This window comes from Monodelphis domestica, chromosome 1, assembly GCF_027887165.1.
Source record: "Monodelphis domestica isolate mMonDom1 chromosome 1, mMonDom1.pri, whole genome shotgun sequence".
NCBI lineage: Eukaryota > Metazoa > Chordata > Mammalia > Didelphimorphia > Didelphidae > Monodelphis > Monodelphis domestica.
Window position 1 is genome coordinate 576,596,441 of NC_077227.1, and position 19,076 is coordinate 576,615,516.

A 19,076-nucleotide genomic window follows, 5' to 3' on the forward strand; every position below is an offset into this window, starting at 1 on the left:
TTAAGGGCTACCAGAATCTTTTCTTGATTCTTCTACTCTAAGCTTTTAATCTTTTAGCTCCACTCCCTCTTAACTCAAAGGTACTTTGCACTTAACTGACACATATTTATCAGTTTTATACGCAGATGTTTACCCTGATCAGGGTTATGTTCTCTATCCTTAGAAGCTAGCAAAGTACGTAATATATAGTAGGCACTTCATAAATGCTAATTTATTTATTACCAGGTCAACTGTTGGAAATTACTGGCTTGGCTATTGGGAACAAGTATAGCTTTAATTTCCACCTTCCAAAGGGAATAGGTAGCTTTTTCCCTTCCTCCACCCCATCCAACTTTCCAACATATTGACATGGCTCAGCTGCTTTCAAATCATGCCACTGACTTGCCAAGAAATTATGACCTCAGTATCAGAGAAATGATGTAGGCTCAAGTGCAGAGTTGCATAAACCATGCATTAGAAAGTCCAAATATTGAAAATGGGATAACTTAGTAAAACTCTCTCCCAGCTATATGACAGACCTATAAATATGCAGATGAAGTATCTAGGACTGGCTTCCAGTGGTCTCTAGTAAATATATTGTTGAAAACATAGACAAAACCAGTGGATTTAAGTCGACCTAATGTTTTCCTCTAAGTACAACACTTAGAGCCAGGTTTTATTATAATGCCATGAATCTATTGAACATTCAAATCAGCTGATAGCATTTTTAAATCACAGTTATTTTGGCATTTCTTATTGAAAGCAATACAGGAACGACCAGAAGTAATAAATTTGTTTGTGAAAAGCAGCCTTGCTTGTCGCCTTTGTACATTGTTGTAACTAGGGTAAAATTACACAATAAATTTACAGATTTATGGCCTTTATTGTTGGCCATGGCCAGCTTTTTCCTGTTCTCCCTGGGTATGTGCTTGTGTGTTTGAATGTGGATATGTGTTTATTTTTTAATCATGAGTGCCTGGAAATAAAAAAAGTGTGCAAACTAGGACAGACTCAGGATATTTTCATGAATGACAGGTCAGAGTGTTCCTTGGACTCACAGAAAAGACTTAGTTTAGTGTTCTGCCAGAGAAGCTCCAGGGAAGTCTTCTCTATGGGGCGCTGTGCTGGGGAGTTGTTGTTCTCTATCTGATCAGAGTATAGTTACCTCTGCCAAACAAATATTAGTTTTTTTAATATAGAGGTTGAAAATAATCTGAAAAAATTCATTAAAAATAATAGGTAAGGGTGTAACATTTATTTAAAATGTTAATATATTTTGACAATTAGTACATCTAATACATGTTTTGAATCTATAGTGTTTTTAGGCTATAGTTAAAAAATTTGACCAAGATACCCAATATTCATCTTTCTTTCTTGATATTTCATTTCTTATTCAATGCCTTGAGGTTGTTGCTGATTAAAACCTCAATTTTAATATATTTTCTAACTCAATAAGTCACTTAAATTCTCACTTTTTTCATTTTTAAAATAATGCTAAAATATTCAGGTGTATTTTTTATCTCAGTCATTTAGAATTGCCATTGAATAACATACAGATCACAACCCTACATGCCTGACCATTCTATGTGACTCTTTTCCATGTTCTTCCAAAAGTTTGACCCAGTGGATCTTGAAGTCTTTTTTCCCTCTGCCAGCACTGTAAAGGTGCCATGGGAGCACTCTGACTGACCATCTGTTATTTCAAACTTTTGAATAGAAATAGCTCTGGTTCTTTTCCTGCTAAATAATTCATTTATGACTTTACTCTTGTTTATCTTCAGAGTTCCTTATTGCTTACATTTGGTAGTCTGTTCAAAATCACTGTGGGACTTTCCATTATCCTCTGCTGATACTCATGTTTATAGTTGAATGGCAATAGATATTTACTACATAACATTATCAATATAATGAGATCTTCCCAATGAATCTAAGAAATCTATGAAATTCCCTTGACAATGTTACTCTATTCTAGAGCTTTGTGATTCCCCAGATTGATAGAGGGGCTAGAGAAATGAAGAGGACCATTATTATTTGTTTCTTGATACCCCCCAAAAGCAATATACACTGAAACAAATCAGAAAGATTCAACTGCCACCAAACAAAACCTTTTAAGGTAGATGCTGCTGACTAATAATAAAGCAGACAAACAAAACATTCACATGAATTAGCCTGAAGTCATGAATACTGTAGGCTTTAAATATTTTTAGCCCTAAACCAATCTAGATGAAATATGGAAATATGAAGTCTTCGAATATCTTCATTTAATACAAAATCCAGAAATTCTACTAATAATATAACATATGACAGAAATTATAGGAATATTTCAAATATTTTGAAAAGGAGATGGGCATGCTTAGAAGAGATATTTAAAAAAAATTATTTTGTTCTGAGGGAAAGGGAGTGGGGATGTGATTTATGGCATGAATTCAGCTTGAAGACCACTTATACCAAAACTGATATTCTTTTATTTGTTTTTATTTTTTAAACCCTTACTTTCTGTCTTAAAATAAATAATATGCATTGGTTCCAAAGCAGAAGAGTGGTAAGGGCTAGCCAATGGTGGTTAAGTGACTTGCCCAGGGTCACACAGCTGGGAAGTGTCTGAGGTCAGATTTGAACCTAGGACCTCCCATCTCTAGGCCTGGCTCTCAATCCACTGAGATACCCAGCTTCCCCCCTGGTATTTTTTAAAAAGATTAAATTGAATAGAGACAGTTCAAAACTTATATACAATGATACAGACAGAAACTATTGTCAATAGCATCCCTAAGTACAAACATCAAATACCCACAATTCTAAAAAAATATTAAAAATCTAGAAAATTATTAAGAGAACATACCAAAATCTAGCTGGAATTCTCACTAAGAAACTAGAACGTTGTATTGCACAAATAAAGACAACACAAAAGAAACAGGGGGAATAAAAAACAAAAGTACAATATAAACTTAAGTTAATCTTAATTAGCCAGTGAAAGCAAAAGTAAAAAAAAAAAGTTTAAGGTGATTTGAGGATGCAAAGCAGTATAAAGAACAAATAAATCATACAATATCAACTAAAACTTTGATGAAGAAGAATGGAAAGCAAAGAAATAAGAGGACAGTTAGATTCCCCTGAACAGGGAATATTTTGAAAATTTCTTGTATTATATAGCTCAATTTGCTATACTACTAGCTGCCTCTGGTATGTAATTTTTAATAGTGATTTTGTGGACAAAGATATTATAAAGGGGTTTGCAATGTCTACACATTAAAGGTTAATCACATTGTTCAAAATTAAAAGTGGGTAATAGAGTGTTTACAAACAATTCACTGTCCTGATTAAAATAGTTCACTCTGTTCAGGGTGTCTGCTGAAGTCTTTGGTTTATTTGAGAAACATTGGTTCTTTATCATTGGTAGGGATTTTCCTTGTTTTTAAATTTATTTTATTTTTATTTAACAAAGAAAAAAACTATTTTTTCTCTTATCCACCTCCACCTTTCTCAACTGTAGGGGGCAAAGACTTTATTTTTTATATCTTAACATTTTTTAAATATTTTTTTTAAATTTAAAACCCTTACCTTCTGTCTTGGAGTCAATACTGTATATTGGCTCCAAGGCAGAAGAGTGGTAAGGGCTAGGCCATGGGGGTCAAGTGACTTGCCCAGGGTCACACAGCTGGGAAGTGTCTGAAGCCAGATTTGAACCTAGGACCTCCCGTCTCTAGGTCTGGTTCTCAGTCCACTGAACTACCCATCTGCCCCCCATATCTTAACATTTTTTATACAAAGATAACAATTCTTAATAATTCTTTTCTGACATTTTCTGATACATGTTCTCTCCTTCCCTCCTCCTTCTTCTCACTAGGTGTCTGGTAACATGAGGTAAGTTATAATTATGCTATCATGAAATACATGTTTAATATACATTTCCATATTCATCATGTTGTGATGCAATATGCAAGACATATTGCATATTCAAAAAACTCACTAAGGAAATAAAGCGAAAAATTATATGCTTAAGTTTACATTCAAACTTTATTACTTAATTCTATTAAAATGTATAAACTTTTCATCATGAGTCCTTTGGAGTTGTCTTGAATTCTTGCTTTGCTGACAATGGTTTAGTTATTCACTTGGTTATCATACATAATTGCTGTTACTGTGTACAAAGTTGTTCTGATTATCTTCACTTCACTATAAATCACTTCATTAATCTTTCCATTTTTTTATTATACTGTTTGTAGTTTCTTATGACATAATAGTATCCCATTAAAACCATATACCCCAAGTTATTCAGCAAATCCCCAAATGATGGGCATTCTTTCAGGTTCCAACTCTTTGCCTCCCTCCCCAAGAGCTGGTTTAAGCATTTCATTCATTCTTTCTTTTTTTTTTCTTCACTGTAAAAGGAGGTCCTTTTCATTTACCTTTGATCTCTTTGGGTTATAGAACAAGTGTTGGCATTATTTGATCAAAGGGTATTTATAGTTTTAAGTCCCTTTTGTAGGCTTCTAAATTTCTGGCAAAAATGATTGTATCAGTTCACAGCTCCATTTTTTCCATTTCTCCAAAATTCATCAATTTCCTTTTTTTGTCATATTAGTCATTCTGATAAATGTGGGGTGGTACCTCAGATTTGTTTTAATTTGCACTTCTCTAATTAATGGTAATAAGGAGCATTTTATATGACTAAAGATAGCTTATTAGGCCTACATTATATTTGGTTTTCTATATAGGTGAGAAATGAGGCCCCTGTCAGATATTAGCTATAAAGACTCCCCCTTCCATTTTGTTGTTTCCCTTCTAATCTTGCTTCCATTGGTTTTGTTCATGCAAATCTTTTAAACTATAAAACAATCAGTTATCTATTTTATGTCTTGTAACATCATCTATGCCTTTGTTTATAAATAGGTATGATGAAATAGATTCATGATATCTGTTAATTCTAAATTATGTATTCGTTTTGACTTTATCTTGTTATATGGAATGAGAGGGAGGGACTTTATTACAAATATGCATAGTCAAGCAAAACAAATCCCTACTCTGACATATCCCAAAATATACATGTTTCTTTTTCTACTGAGTCACCTGCTCACTGATGCTGGAATGACTGCTGTTTGGGGTACAAGGGTAAAAATTAGATTTTAAATACTGTAAATATTGTTTGGAATTCACTTTATAAAGGAAGAGATTGGGAGCTTGAAAAGCACAATAACTATGTACTTAATCTCTCCGGAAAAAGGAGTGAGATGAGCAGCCATTCTCAAGTTACGATAAGAGACTTCTTGATGAAGGCAGAAAGGAATGATATCCTTATCTAAGAAGCCTAGATATCTGTGATCCATTAATGACATGTTACTCTATGCAAATGTTTTGATGGATGATAATGAACCCCTAAAGAAGTAAACTCCTTTTCTCTCAAAATGAGGGAACTAGCAAAACATTATAAAACAGAGACAATTAAAATGTGTTGGGATGAATTAGAAAAAAATAATGTCGAGTCATACAATTTGCAGGAAAAGGTGCTCATCAGCTAGTTAAAAATGACCAATGGTCTCCTTGTCAGGGTGCAATAAAAGTTGATATATGTGTTTTTATAACACTAACATAACCTATCATTCCTTTAAAAATAACATAACACTAGAAGAATTATTAAACAAAAAAATATAAACAAAACTTGTTTCACAAAGGATGACTTGGAATAATTCAGAGATGAGCAAAATGTCACCTCCCCATTGCCAATATAAATACAAAGGGCTAGCAAAGGCACAGGTATATTGTGTAGTACTTTCACATAAGTGAAGACTAAAAAAGAAAGTAGTCCTTTGCACATGGAAATTCTTTAATTTCCCCCCTTCTTTGGTTGTATTCTCATCCCTTTCATTTTTAATACTAGCAATTTGGTTTTCTTTTTTTTAATAAAATTGATAAATGGTTAATCTATTTTATTGTTTTTTTCACGAAACCAATTCCTTGTCTAATTTATTAGTTCAATGATATTCTTGCTTTCAATTTTATTCATCTCTCCTTTGACTTTCAGATTTTTTTTTTGTTTTTTTTTTCACCTTGCAGATCTTTTATTTTCGTGTACGCGGTGCAGAAGATGTCTGCATGATGTTTTCACTTGGGAAAAAAGACAAAAGCTTAAGGAGGAAGTTGGTGAGGAAGCAGGGTGGACAGTGTACCCCCAGACACGCTGATGGATTGGAAAAGAGGACATAGTGATGTTTTCCTTGTGACAATACAAAGATGATAAAGCAGGATTCAACAGTCCCTTCATGGTTGGAGTCTGAATTGTTATTCATCAACATCGTCTTTTAAAAAAATTAAAAGCTCTGTTAGAAAAAAAGTGAAGTGTTTATATATATATATGCATGTATGTATACTGAATCACATGCAAGAAAAGCACAATAAAAAAATCATTTTACAAATGTGATCACATCGAGTAATCAGTCTCGTGACTGCCATCACAGTACATTCGATTTAAGTACCTTGTCTAAATGTTTTTTTCATATTAATTCCTTTATTATTCTGTAAAAGGTAACAAAATATACAGAACAAAACTTTTCCCTTTTTTAAACTGTTACAACCCATGTTTATTATCACTTATATTTATATATAAATACTACACTCTATAGCTGATCATTAATTAAGTCAGAGTATAACACATTAGGTGTAGAGAAGTTCAAAGTAAACCTAGCTGTCATGCAAAATAAGGTATCAGAGTGTGTTCCTATATTGTTTCTTCTGAGTGATCACTGCAGGAATGTTTCTTAACTAAGAAGGGAGAAAAAGAGACCATGGCGGGGAAGGAGGGCCTTTTCTTTTTTAAGACCAATCTTTTAAAATGAGCACTTTAGGAACATACATTTACAAAGATGGATCTTCCATAGAATGAAAACTGAATCAGGCACTTCTTAAGCTAATTTCTTTGAAGAGGGAGGAGAGGAAGAGGGAAGTGGGGGGAGAGAGAGAGAAAGAGGGAGAGAGAGAGAAGAGGGAGAGAAAGAGAAAGAGGAGAGAGAGAGAGAGAGAGAGAGAGAGAGAGAGAGAGAGAGAGAGAGAGAGAGAGAGAGAGAGAGAGAGAGAGAGAATCAAGTATGGCACCGTGACTGGCTACAATGTGGTTTTCTTTAATTACACTCAATCCTGATGCATCACACATGCCAGCATGAAATGCTATTCCTTTACCAGGCTTTATAGATGCTTATTCTCAATCGATTCTGCTCCAGACCTGTTTGGCACTAGGATACATACAGGAAATTCTCTAGGCATCCCCCCAACCCCACACCACTTCCCAGCCCCCAGAATATTCCCGCTGAATAATTATTCTCTCTCAGTCAGAGAACCTGGAATATTGTAGGGAGTTTCTGGATTTATAGAATACTAAAAAATAGACATATTTGTATGTGTCATACAGTGACCCCCTCAGAAAAGTCAATGTGTTCAGATCTGCCTTTCCCCACAGTCCTCATTTTTACATAGCTTCAAACTCATCGATTCTCTGCTTTGTGTTCCCCTGTCGAATCTGTCTCAGAGTCTTGTACTTGTCCCGTCCTTGTCTCATGTTCTCGTTGTGGATGATGTCATTGTGGGTCCTCTTATTCTCATCCCTGGCCTGGGACAGCTCATTTGTCAGTGTCTGCAGCTGTCTCTGCACACGCTCATTCTTCTCAGCCTCAGTGATTCGTTTTTCTTCATTTCGGTCATCCATGATGCCCTCGCTGGAGAACTCGGCGCTGTAGCCGCTGTATTCAGTCCCTTCGTCCTGTAGGTTCTCATGCACGTGGTAATTCACAGGCTCGTACACAGGAGGTGGGGGTGGTGGAGGGGCGGTCATCACCTGGTGAAGCTCTTCCTTGGTCTTGACAAGATCATCTTGGGCTTCCCTGGCCCTGATCTGCCATTCTTCGACTTCATCCTCCTTACGCCTCCTTGCCTCTTCCAGGAGAGCAATCTTGGCGGTGTATTCAGCAAGTTCAGCAGCCAGCTGCTCCTGGCTCTTTATCTGATCTACAGCCTGTCTCTCCAGTTCCTCCTTGGCTCGGAGAGCAGCCACACGGTCGGCCTCAAGACGCTCAGCCTCTTCCTGGGCTCTCTTCCTCTCTTCTTCCAGTTGAATAGCCCTCTGGATCTGATCTGAGAGCTCCTTTTCTGCTTTCTTGGTCTTCTGTTCATAGTCCTGAAGCCTCATCATCAGTTCCTCCTTCTCTCTCAGCATCTGCTCCTTCTCTCGTTCCACAGTCTCTCTTCTCTTTTTTTCAGTCTCCAACTGCTGCCTCTCCAGCTGTTTCTGGTGCTTCTCTTCCCGTGCCTGGGCTTTCATCTGTTGTACCTCGATGGTATCTGGCTTCCTACGGCGCATGTAGAGCTCATGGTTCCCCATGCAAAGCTGAAGGATCCGCTTATTAATCCGGAGGCGAGGAGCATAAAATACAAAGTCAGGTGCCTTCTTGTCGATGGGTTTGATGACAAACTTTTTGTCATTGAAAGAGATGTTCCTGATTTCACTCCAAGGGAAGCCAATTTTGGGGGTCAATTTATCATCTTTCTCATAAATATTCAGCCCCAGGGCATCCACTCCAAGCCAAAGGTCTGTTCCTTTTTTGTTTTTTATCTCAAAATAATTGATCCCATACATCTCCAAGTCTTGAGCAATCTTCAGATATTCCAGCATGGCATTATCTTTAAGCATCCCACGGTGTTCAGCATGCCACACCTGGATCCGGTCCTCCCACTGTTCTCTGGAGAGCTTGTGTTGGTCCATTACTCTTTGAGGGATCAAACGTTCAGAGCCAAGGTAGCCGGACTTGTGCACCTCTTTATTATAATCTCCAAACTTGGCTTGGACGGCGTAGGAGCCCAGGAGCACAGCCGTCTCGGGCGGGCAGTAGATTTCATCACTTAGGATTCCATCTTTCACTTGTAGGAAGAACAACTTCTGGGTGATGTCCTGGATCAGCTCCTCAGGCACATCCTCTGGGTAGAACTTGGCCCGGAATTTGAACTGGAGGGGGCTCTCCTTTCTGACCTCCTGAGCAGAGACCTTTTTATCAAGCTTCAACCAGGTTGGAAATCCTTTATTATCCACATATTGGAGGCCAAAGTACCACACTTCCCGAAGGCCAATGGTCTTAACCACCTGGTCAAAGAGTTGCTTTCCAGTGGTATTGGGCTGGATGGCAAACTCCAGTTCTGCATCCATGGTGGTAACACGGACATTGATTGGCTTCGGCATTTTCGGTTTCTGATGTGTTCCTCAATTGCCCTCCAAACAAAGCTTTCATGCAAAGAGTTCTCTTCTTTCCCCGAGTGCAAGCTCAGCCTTGGGCTGCTCCGTCCCGCCTGCCTTGCCTGCAGTCAGTGCGCTAGTGCCGACTTTCAGATTTTCTAATTTGATATTTGAGGGATTTTTATATGTTCTTTTTATTTTTTTGTGGTATGCCTAATTCATTTATTTCCTCTATCTCTGTTTTATATAGACATATGCAGAACTGCTACAAAGACATGTTTTGTATTTTCTCTCTTTCTTATTGTTTTTTCTCTTTCCTTTTTATTTATACTTTCCTCCCACACCAGTCCTGCCTTAAGTCCTTAGTCAGTCATGTCTGAAAACATTTTGCTTGACCCACACTCAAAGATATATGTGGGGTGACATCCTCCAGAACGATATCTTCTTGACTTGAAGTTTTGCCTGCACTAACTATTTGCTTGATGTCCTGGTTTAGACATTATTTCTGTTAGTCCAAAACAAAGAAGTTTCATATGTCTCTGTCCTCAGGAAAGAGTAACTACAACTGCAGACTGTCAGTTAATTTATTAAGCAGGAGGGAAAATGAAGAAGAACCAGTGGGATTTTGATAACAGGGAAGGTGCTATTTCAGAGGCTAATATCATATGGCAATATAGGCACTATACCGTTATATTCTATTAACAAGGCAAACACAGGTGGGACAGATAAGTTTCACAGTGGATAGTGTGCTGGTGCTGGATTCAGGAATATTCATCTTAATGAGTTCAAACCTGGCCTCTGATACCTACTAGCTATGTGACTCTGGGAAAGTAATTTAACTTTGTTTACCACAGTTACTCATCTATAATTTTAAAAAAAATGAGCAGGAGGAGAAAATGGTAAAGCTCCAGAACCTTTGTGGAAAAAAAATGGGATCTCAGAGATTTAAACATGATTGAAAATGACTGAACCAAAAAAAAAAGGTAAACACCAGAGAAAATAAAGGGTAAAATACTCTTGCAAAAATGAATTGAGTTTAAATAAGAAAGTAATACGTGAAAATCAAAAGTCTATGATATAGCTTTACTAAAAGCTATGACAAAGGAAATCGATTGCAAGATATTACTATTATTATTGTTATTATTGAGGATAAGATTATAATTTATAAAGCACTTTTAAGTGTGAAAAATCCCTTAATATATATTATCTTATATTTGATCCTCAGCAATGCTGTTGAAGAGATATTATCATCCTCATTTTACAAATAAGGAAAATGAGGCTGAGAGAAGTTAAATGATGCCAAGGGCCATATAGCTAGTATTTAAGATGGGATTTGAACTCAGGTCTGAATTACTCTATATCCAGATCTCTTACCTGTTAGGGGATTGGCTCTAAGCTATAAGAGTCCTGTGAGGTCACTGACTCCAACCCTGTCATTTTACAGATGAAGCATTAGAGGTTCAAGGATATTAAGGCTCTTAAAAAAGGCCACACAATCAATAAGTGTTAGATGCAAAACTGAATCTCAGGTCCTCTCATTCTAGAGTCCATGAATTTTTTCCCACTACACTAATAAGCCTGGTAAGTCATTCTTGGACATTTCCAGGAGTAGATCATTTATGTGACTCAATATTTCCTCTTCTAAAAGTCAGCACTCTTAGGATGACTCTGTGCCAGTGGGGTCTTGGATTGGATTTATTGTGCTCCTCCTTACTCACACAATTTCTAAAGTCCTTGGATTCTAAAGGATCTTCTGAGAGTTATCTGCTCTATAGAAGGGGATTGATATCTGATTTTTATTACTTTATTTCTAAATACAGGGCAAAACATTTTTTCACATTTCCTGAAGGGGGTAAAGAGATCTCATGAGCAAAAATATTAGGGAATTCAGTCAAGAAGGAAGCATCCAAGAAGGACAATATACTCATGTTATGTCTCTATTGAAAACAACAATTTGTTCCCCACTCCACTTCAGTTCTGTCCCTCTTCCTGATGCAACATTAGTCAGCCTCAGTAAACAAGTAGCGGAACAGCAGGTCTATGTGGGCTGAAGGTAAATGGGAGTCCAGAGGGGACACATTGTTTCTGGCTGCGTGTTCCAATCTCCCATTACTGGCTTGAAAAATAATATGTTATTGAATCACTAAGGCTCCAAGAGTTTCAGTTTTTTCACATAATTGTGCCTTCCTCAAGTGAATGAGAGCCAAAACTTACTGAAGTCATTTAAACTTAAATGCCATTTATGTCCAGCCAAAACTGAGCAGAATGTCTTTCCACAGTACTGGATTAGGCTTTATTCAGGGTACTCTAGGCATAACTGACCTGTGCCCAAGAGAAGTTAATGGTCTTTGTTAGGGTGATGAAACTAAAACAAGAAGATTTCAAGGCAACATATAATTAAGTTTTCAGGTGTTTGAAACAGTCAATAAAAGTAGTCAAGGGACTCTTTCTGAGGGGTGGGGGGAAGAATTAGGCATCTTGGTTTTGGCTAATGTATCCCTTCAAAGTAGTGCTGCCAGAGCAGGGTTTTAATGCTGTTCTGCTTCATGGACCTCTCTGTCTTTAGTTTGGCACAGCAGCAGTCACTCAAAATCATGAGTTAAATGACAATGAATTAATCAGGCAATAAGCAGTTATTAAGCATCTACTATGTGCCAAATACAGTGTTCAGCATGGAGATAGAAAAATGACAAAAACTGTCTTCAAAGGGAATAAGATATAAATGGGAAATATTTTGTTTAATTGTTTAGGTATATATTTTTGTTTATATTCACATGAATAAAGCTTAAAACGACACTAAGACTTTTGGGAAACTCTACATCTATGCCATTTATGTGGATATATATTTCCACCTATATCTACATATAAACACGTGTACAAACATACATGTGCATATATATATTTGTGAACTTATATATGATAAACAGATACTTGGGTGCAAATATATCTTCACAAAAGAAAGCTAGGTGGCATAGTGGATACTCATCTTTCAGATTTCAAATCCAGTCTCAGATACCTACTACTGTGTGCCATTGGGAAAGACACTTAACTCTTTTTACCTCAGATTACTGATCTGTAAAATGGATTGGAGAAGAAAACAGTAAATCATTTCAATATCTCTGCCAAAAAAAACACAAACTGGGTCAAGAAGAATTGGACATGGCTGAAAAATGACTAAATGATAGCAAGCATCTGCATATATATCTGAGAGGAAGTTTCTGAAGCAAGATTTGAACCCAAGACATCCCATCTCTAGTTCTGATCTGTAACCACTGAGCCACCTAACTTTCCTGAGCAAAGGTTTTTGTATAGATGACTGTGGTTGATTAGCAGATATTTGCTGAATTTTGTTTTTATCATTGTGGAATATACATTAACTCAAAGGAAGAGGTCTCTAGATCTTCCAATGTGAAAAAAAAAAAAACACTGGGAGTGGAATCAGGACATGCTGATTCAGATTCTAGTTCTGACATTTAACAGCAACAATTATAGCAATAACAATATGAGGAGTAATGATAATAATAATAGGATAGAATAGTAACTAGCATTTCTATAGCAACTTAATTTTTGAAACGTTCTATGAACCTACTATATTAGTTAATCCTCACAGTAAGCCTCTGAGGTAGGTGTCATTATTACTCCCAACTTACAGAAGCAAAAAAATTATAGATAGTTCACATTATTATCTCCATTTATAGCCTATTGAGGTTAAAAGAGATTTAGTAATTTGCTCAGGGCCACACAATTAGTAAGTGTTGTATTTGAAGTCGGTTCTTCTTAACCCCAACATTTAACCCATTATGCCAGCTGCCTCTTGTGTGACCATTGGCAAGTCACTTCACCTACCTCAATATTAGGTTCTTTACTTATAAAGTAGGGCTAATGATAAACTACCAGTCTCCGCAGCATATTGTTAGTAAGTGATTTTGCAGATCTTGTAGCACTATACAAATTTTAATTATTGTTATTATCATCACCAAATGGAAAAATCTAATGTTTCCCATTTAAAATTGTTTCTGTTATCCCTTAAATATGTAAGCTATCTCTCCCAGATTAAGCAAATGGTTAACAGTCACATTAATTATCTCTAGATGATAAAACAACTAGACCCAAGTAAAAATGGTGCTATTTTATTCATTTAAAAAAGTTATCTGATGAAAGAGGATGGCAAGCAACTCAAAAAAATGTTCTGCTTCCATGGTTTGAGGGAAAAATACATAATTCAGCTGTGTAGAAATAGCAAGGTGAATCCAGAGTATCTTCCATGCCTGTTCGAGTAGAAATTCAGAGTAAAGGATGGCACTGATACATGAGGTGTGAATAGCAAAGACAGAGATTAATTATGTCCAAGGTATATTCCCACAAGGCTGTTAATCCATTGTTTTTTCACTCGTTGTCAGAGCAACCACCGGAGATGAGTGCCCTGCCAATAATAATCGGAGAAGAGTGGAATCAGGTCGTGAACTCTTAAAATTGACAAATGTAAAACCTCAGACTGAGGGAGAAAAGCTCTCTCGAGGTAAAGGCAGCAAGAGGTTTAAGTGACGACAGTGGGTCTCATTGACAGTTGCAAGCTGGCCATATGTCACCACTCTGGAGCCCCCTCCCCTATTTCCCCCCTCTTTCTACATGTATCATGCCTGATGATCCAATACACTGCCATAGCAAATCAGCTGGCCCCAGAGATGAAGCCCAAGAATCACACGGGGTGCTCTGAGTGGACTGTAAATCATCACTAAAAAGAGACATTTTTAAACTGTGTGTCTCTTTATTTAAAGAACATACAACAGTGGGAGGTTTAAGTACAAATTACAACATTTCTTTGAAGCCAGGGAGAGTCTGGCATACACACAGAAGAGAGAGACCTTGGTCAGTGAGGAAAGGGAGGGGGAGACCAAGAAATTTCTCTGAGTATGAAATTTGGAACTCCAAAGCAGGAACAGGAGAAGTGAAGCAAGGAAATGAAGAGGAAGGCATTGGAAGAGGAGATAAAACAGATGGAAACAAGCTATCAGAGTGATCCATCAGGGAGAAAAGTGGATTGAAATGAATAAACATAAAAAATTTCTCCAGCAGAAAAGGAAAGGACTTTGTTATGGGGTTTGTACAACTTGGGTAGGATTGAGGTAACTCAACAGAAGGGGGGGGGGGAATTCAAAGCAAAATAATACGGAAAACATAAGACTGAAAACTTGTTCTGATGAGCTACTAAACAAAATGCCACATATGCACTGTCACATTGGCCGAAACTGACAAATGTTTACCAATCACCTAGTGGGGTGAAGTTATTGAAAGGTATTGTTTATTAATTTCTTGTTAAGCTGATAATGGAATCCATTCATTCTACAAAACATTTATTAAACATCTGTTATGTGAAAAATCCTATTTGTGGGTTGAGGAGAGTTAAATCTAATTTATGCCCCTGCCCTTGAGAAGCTGACAGACCAGTATGGAGGTGCCAAAAATTAGAATTCTCAATAGCACATGATAGGTGAGTAGGAAAAATATAGACTATGAGCTATGTAAGACTTGAGAGGGAAGACAGATACTGGCAGTATAACAATGAAGACAGGACTAGATTCAGATGACATTGGTTCAAATCCTGATTTGACCACTTTCAAACCAAATGACCTTGAGGAGGAAATTTAAACTCTCTAGGCTATAATTTCCTTATCTGTAACCCAAGAGTGTTTGAGTATATGACTTTTAGAGTGTCTTCTGGACTAAAGTCAATGATACCTTAATCCTATTTATTGGCAGAGATGATGAGGGAAGATTTCAAGAAGAATGTGATATTTTAGCCAAACATTGTATAGAGAAAAAAGAAGAGAGGGAACCTTTCAGACTTATGGAACAGTTTAAGGAAATAAACTCATAGAATTTAAAGATGGAAGTTGTCTTCAGGATCATCTAATCTAAGATAAAAAGATAGAAAAGGTACTTTGAAGAGAATATTTACAGGACAGAGGCAAATCTGCTGTATTTGGCTGGACTAGAGGGTGTATATAGGAGTGTGACATGAAATAAGACTAGAAAGGGTGACAAATTTTTGATGGCCTTGCATGCCAGGCAAAGATTTGATACCATGATGTGATAATCATTCATGAAACTAAGTACCCCATAATTCAAATACCCAAATACTCTGTTTATCTTCTCTTTTGCGATTAGAGTGGTATAATCAAATGAAAGACTCTTTTTTTTCCTTTAGTCACAAGTTTGTAACTAAATGCCTAGCACAAGTAAAGCCAATGACAGAATGAACCTCTTAGAACTATAATGGTCATTCATTTCAAACATAAGCTATATTTGGAGACTGTGGTATGAAAAAGATGAGGCCAGTCACAGCAAATATATAGTTCTTAAAAGTCCAAAAATTGTAGGATTCAGTCACAAATTTAGAGTTAGAAGAATATTGTGTTCATCAAATAAAGTATAACTCACTTTCCTCTATAGATGAGGAAAGTGTAATTTAAAGATATTGATTTTTCCCAGGATCATATAAGAAGTGTCTAATATAAGAAGTGGATTTAGAATTTGAAAGTAAGTCATCTGATTCCAATTTTATATATATATATATATGTTACTTTTTCCCATTGAATAAACATTAATTTTCTTTAATTAAACTAACTTAAAAAGTGGTAACAAATCTGCAGTCAAGCGAGTCACATTTTCACTCTGATTATATACCCCCCAAATATATGTGACTATATTCAGTCTCAGTCTATCACCTCAATGTCAGTGAGTATGTAGCATATTTGATTATCAGTCCTCTCACAGTTGGTCTTATGTTGATCAGAGTTCTAAAGTCTTTCTAAGTTATTTTACAAACCATTCTATTTTTTTCACTCTGCATCAGTTCATATAAATCTTCTCAATATTCTGTTTGTCACTATTTCTTACAGCATAAGAGCATTCTATTACTTTCATATACCACATTTTTCAGCCATTCTACAATTGATGAGCATTCTCTACTTTTCTAGTTCTTTGCTACAACAAAAAAGGCTATTACAAATATTTTATACATATGCTTTTCCAAAAATTAATTCCATTATGTTACTCTGGCCAGAAGCAAGAAGTGTACCAATAGTAACATGATATTCATAATAATTATAATATTTCTATAGCATTTTCAAGTTTATACTGTAATATACATATCTCATCTGATCCTTACAATAATCATTTGAGTTGGTACTATTATTATCTCTGTTTTGTAGCAGACAAAACTAAGGCTGAAAGTGATTAAGTGATTTACCTAATCAAAATGCTATTAAATATCTAAGGAAGAATTTGAACTCATGTCCTCTTGACTACAAGTCCAACCTTCTATTCACTATACCTCTTAGTCTTAGTTAATAATCACTACTAGAAAATGGAAGAATGTGCTCACTATTCAATGACAGCAAACTCCAAAGATAAAACATGCTAAATTCCAACTTAAGTTCAAATAAAATTTCACTATTCTATATACATGTGTAAAATGCACAATTCTAACAGATTTTATCTTGATGAGTTTATATAAATTGCAAAACATTTTCAAAGTACTTACCATGTACAAGTGATAAGTTCTAATTTTCTACTTTCTAAGTATGGATGAGGAAGAGGGTATATTAAGGAGATAAAAAATTAGGGGAAGAAGTGGAGATAGAAAAGCAATGACAAAGACAATTTGGAAATGACAAGGACATGAAATGAAAGATTGATTGAATGAAGGATAATACAATGAAAACTTATTTACCTCAGCTCAATCCAAGATTCTAAAGTAGAAGAATAAGGGGGATAAGGTGGATGGAAAGACTATAGATTGCATGGTTTAGAATTGACAAGGAAATGACAGAGATTTTGTATACAACATTTTTGATTGAGTTTGATTAGCATATTTAAGATGAATAAATAGTTCGTGCAGAAATTGTCATACTCACTGAATAGACTGTTATTAGTTTTGTTAAGTCTTGAGGTGTGGTATTAATCCAGATCTGATTCTTTTTGTGAATGAGCTGAAGTTGTTCATAGTCACTGACTGTTGCCTCTATTTTCCCTCAAGAGAAAGTTAGCTGTGGCTGATCATTGGCAGATACCTACACTGTTTATGGCTCTGAATTTTCAAGAACATATGGCAGAGGCACATACAAACTGATGAGTTTATACTTTTCCCTGAATTATTCACATTAAGGATATCTCATTAAATCTTCTCTTTCCATGACATGACAAAATCTATATCCTTAGCATATAGAAGGGAACCTGGCACATAGTAGGTAGTTTGCCAATTTTTATTGATTTATTGTTAAGTTTTAACATATAACACTCTAGACTTCAATATTTAAAGAACCAAGAAATTCACTGTTGTGAATATTTTATCCAGCAATGAATATTGTGATGCCTCTACACACCTGGTGGCCAAGCATTCTTATGATGAACTTCTCCATTCTTAAGTGGATGGAGAAGAGGCAACTAATAAGTCATTGATTACTCAACTATATTATAAATCTTTGTAACTTTATAATATTTAATAGGCTTTTTGGTCTCTTAGGACAGTATATAAGTATATAAAATCAATATGTCATGAAAATAATTTGAGAAAATGACTTTACTTGAGGATATGAATATATAAAAATGAAAATTTCCATGGTTGTGTAATCTCAATCATGGGGATATATGCCCCATCCCTTTCCACCCTGTGCAATTTTGTTCAAAGTTTCTCATGAATTCTTCACTGAGAATCCATTCAACATATTTGAGAACTTCCTATGATTCTTTCAATATTTTGATAATACCAGTGAAACCCTCATGTGGCCTATCTGTTATCTCTCCTTCTTGTTAGATGACCAGCCCACCTTCTTATCAATTAATATGTATAGGAATAGTTGCTTCCTAAGATCATTCAGAGAAAGTCATTCTAAAATTTTCTTTGGGAATGGTGTCTACTGGTTCACAATATTTTTTTGTCCACTTGCTTTCTTCTGGAAGCTCTAAATCGGTTGACTCCAATCAAAACTAATTTTCTCTTTCTCTTACCTCACCAAAAGCAGAAACATCCTAAAATCTGAGTTCAGGCTGAGTTCTCAAAGACAAAGTATCACTAAATCTTGGGCTCCTGATAAGGGATATGAACATTTAAGATATAATACATTAATCACAGAAGAACATTTAAATAAGTCCATAAATTTTAAATATTATGATTGTATAAAATTAATAAAAATAAAAATAATGCTAAATTTAATGGAATTGTAAGATGAGAAGTCTTAGTTATGTTATTAGTACCTATGCCAAAGAACAGTGATGTGTGGAGGCTTGTTTGAAATCAATACTGCCAGTGTTGTAACATTTAAATCTCTATCCCACATTGAAATAAAATGAAAAAAAGGCATACAAAGGACAAAATCAACTTTAACCCCAGATAATACTTATTGAACAATATCCCTCCTGAGAATGGTTATTTATAGCTCTTATAAATAGGAAAAAGAATGCTATCCTGAGAGCCAAGGAAGATGGCCCAGCAGACTTTTGTTCTGTGGAGATAAGAGGTAAAGAACTCAGAGGGAAGCTTGCATTCATTCTGGAAAGGGATCAATGATGTATGAATTCCTTGGAGAAGATTTTGTTTTTGAAATCAGGATGAACCAATAGGACAGATGAGAACAGTTCATGAAGTATTGACATGGGAAGATGAGGAGAGTCAGACACAGGATGGCCTGTTTTAAAATTCTGTATGAGCTGTGAATGAACATCTAATAGTGAATTCTTAGTTTTGTCAACAAGGAAGAAGACAAATTTTCACTTGTGTTGTGAAAAAGGCATAGACTTTCCTTTACCTCTTTCTTGATTCTCTGGAAGAGCTGCAGATGTACTTAACCACAGTTTTTAAAAATGCCACATGTACTGCCTAAAG

General features: G+C 35.9%; 1 protein-coding gene across 2 annotated transcripts; it reads right to left on the reverse strand.

Annotated features, from left to right (window-relative positions):
• Positions 1–6,296: 6,296 nt before the first annotated feature.
• LOC100029635 (ezrin) lies at positions 6,297–9,328 on the reverse strand. 2 transcript variants are annotated; one of them, XM_007476328.3, is made up of 2 exons: positions 9,101–9,159; positions 6,297–8,729 (listed from the first exon to the last, which is right to left on the reverse strand). In XM_007476328.3, exons 1-2 carry the CDS (start codon positions 9,157–9,159, stop codon positions 7,436–7,438), a joined length of 1,353 nt encoding a protein of 450 aa, XP_007476390.2. In that variant the 3' UTR covers positions 6,297–7,435. The 2 variants fall into 2 exon arrangements, with proteins under 2 accessions (XP_007476390.2, XP_001372743.1); XM_001372706.4 differs by having other exon boundaries at positions 6,297–9,328.
• Positions 9,329–19,076: the final 9,748 nt, after the last annotated feature.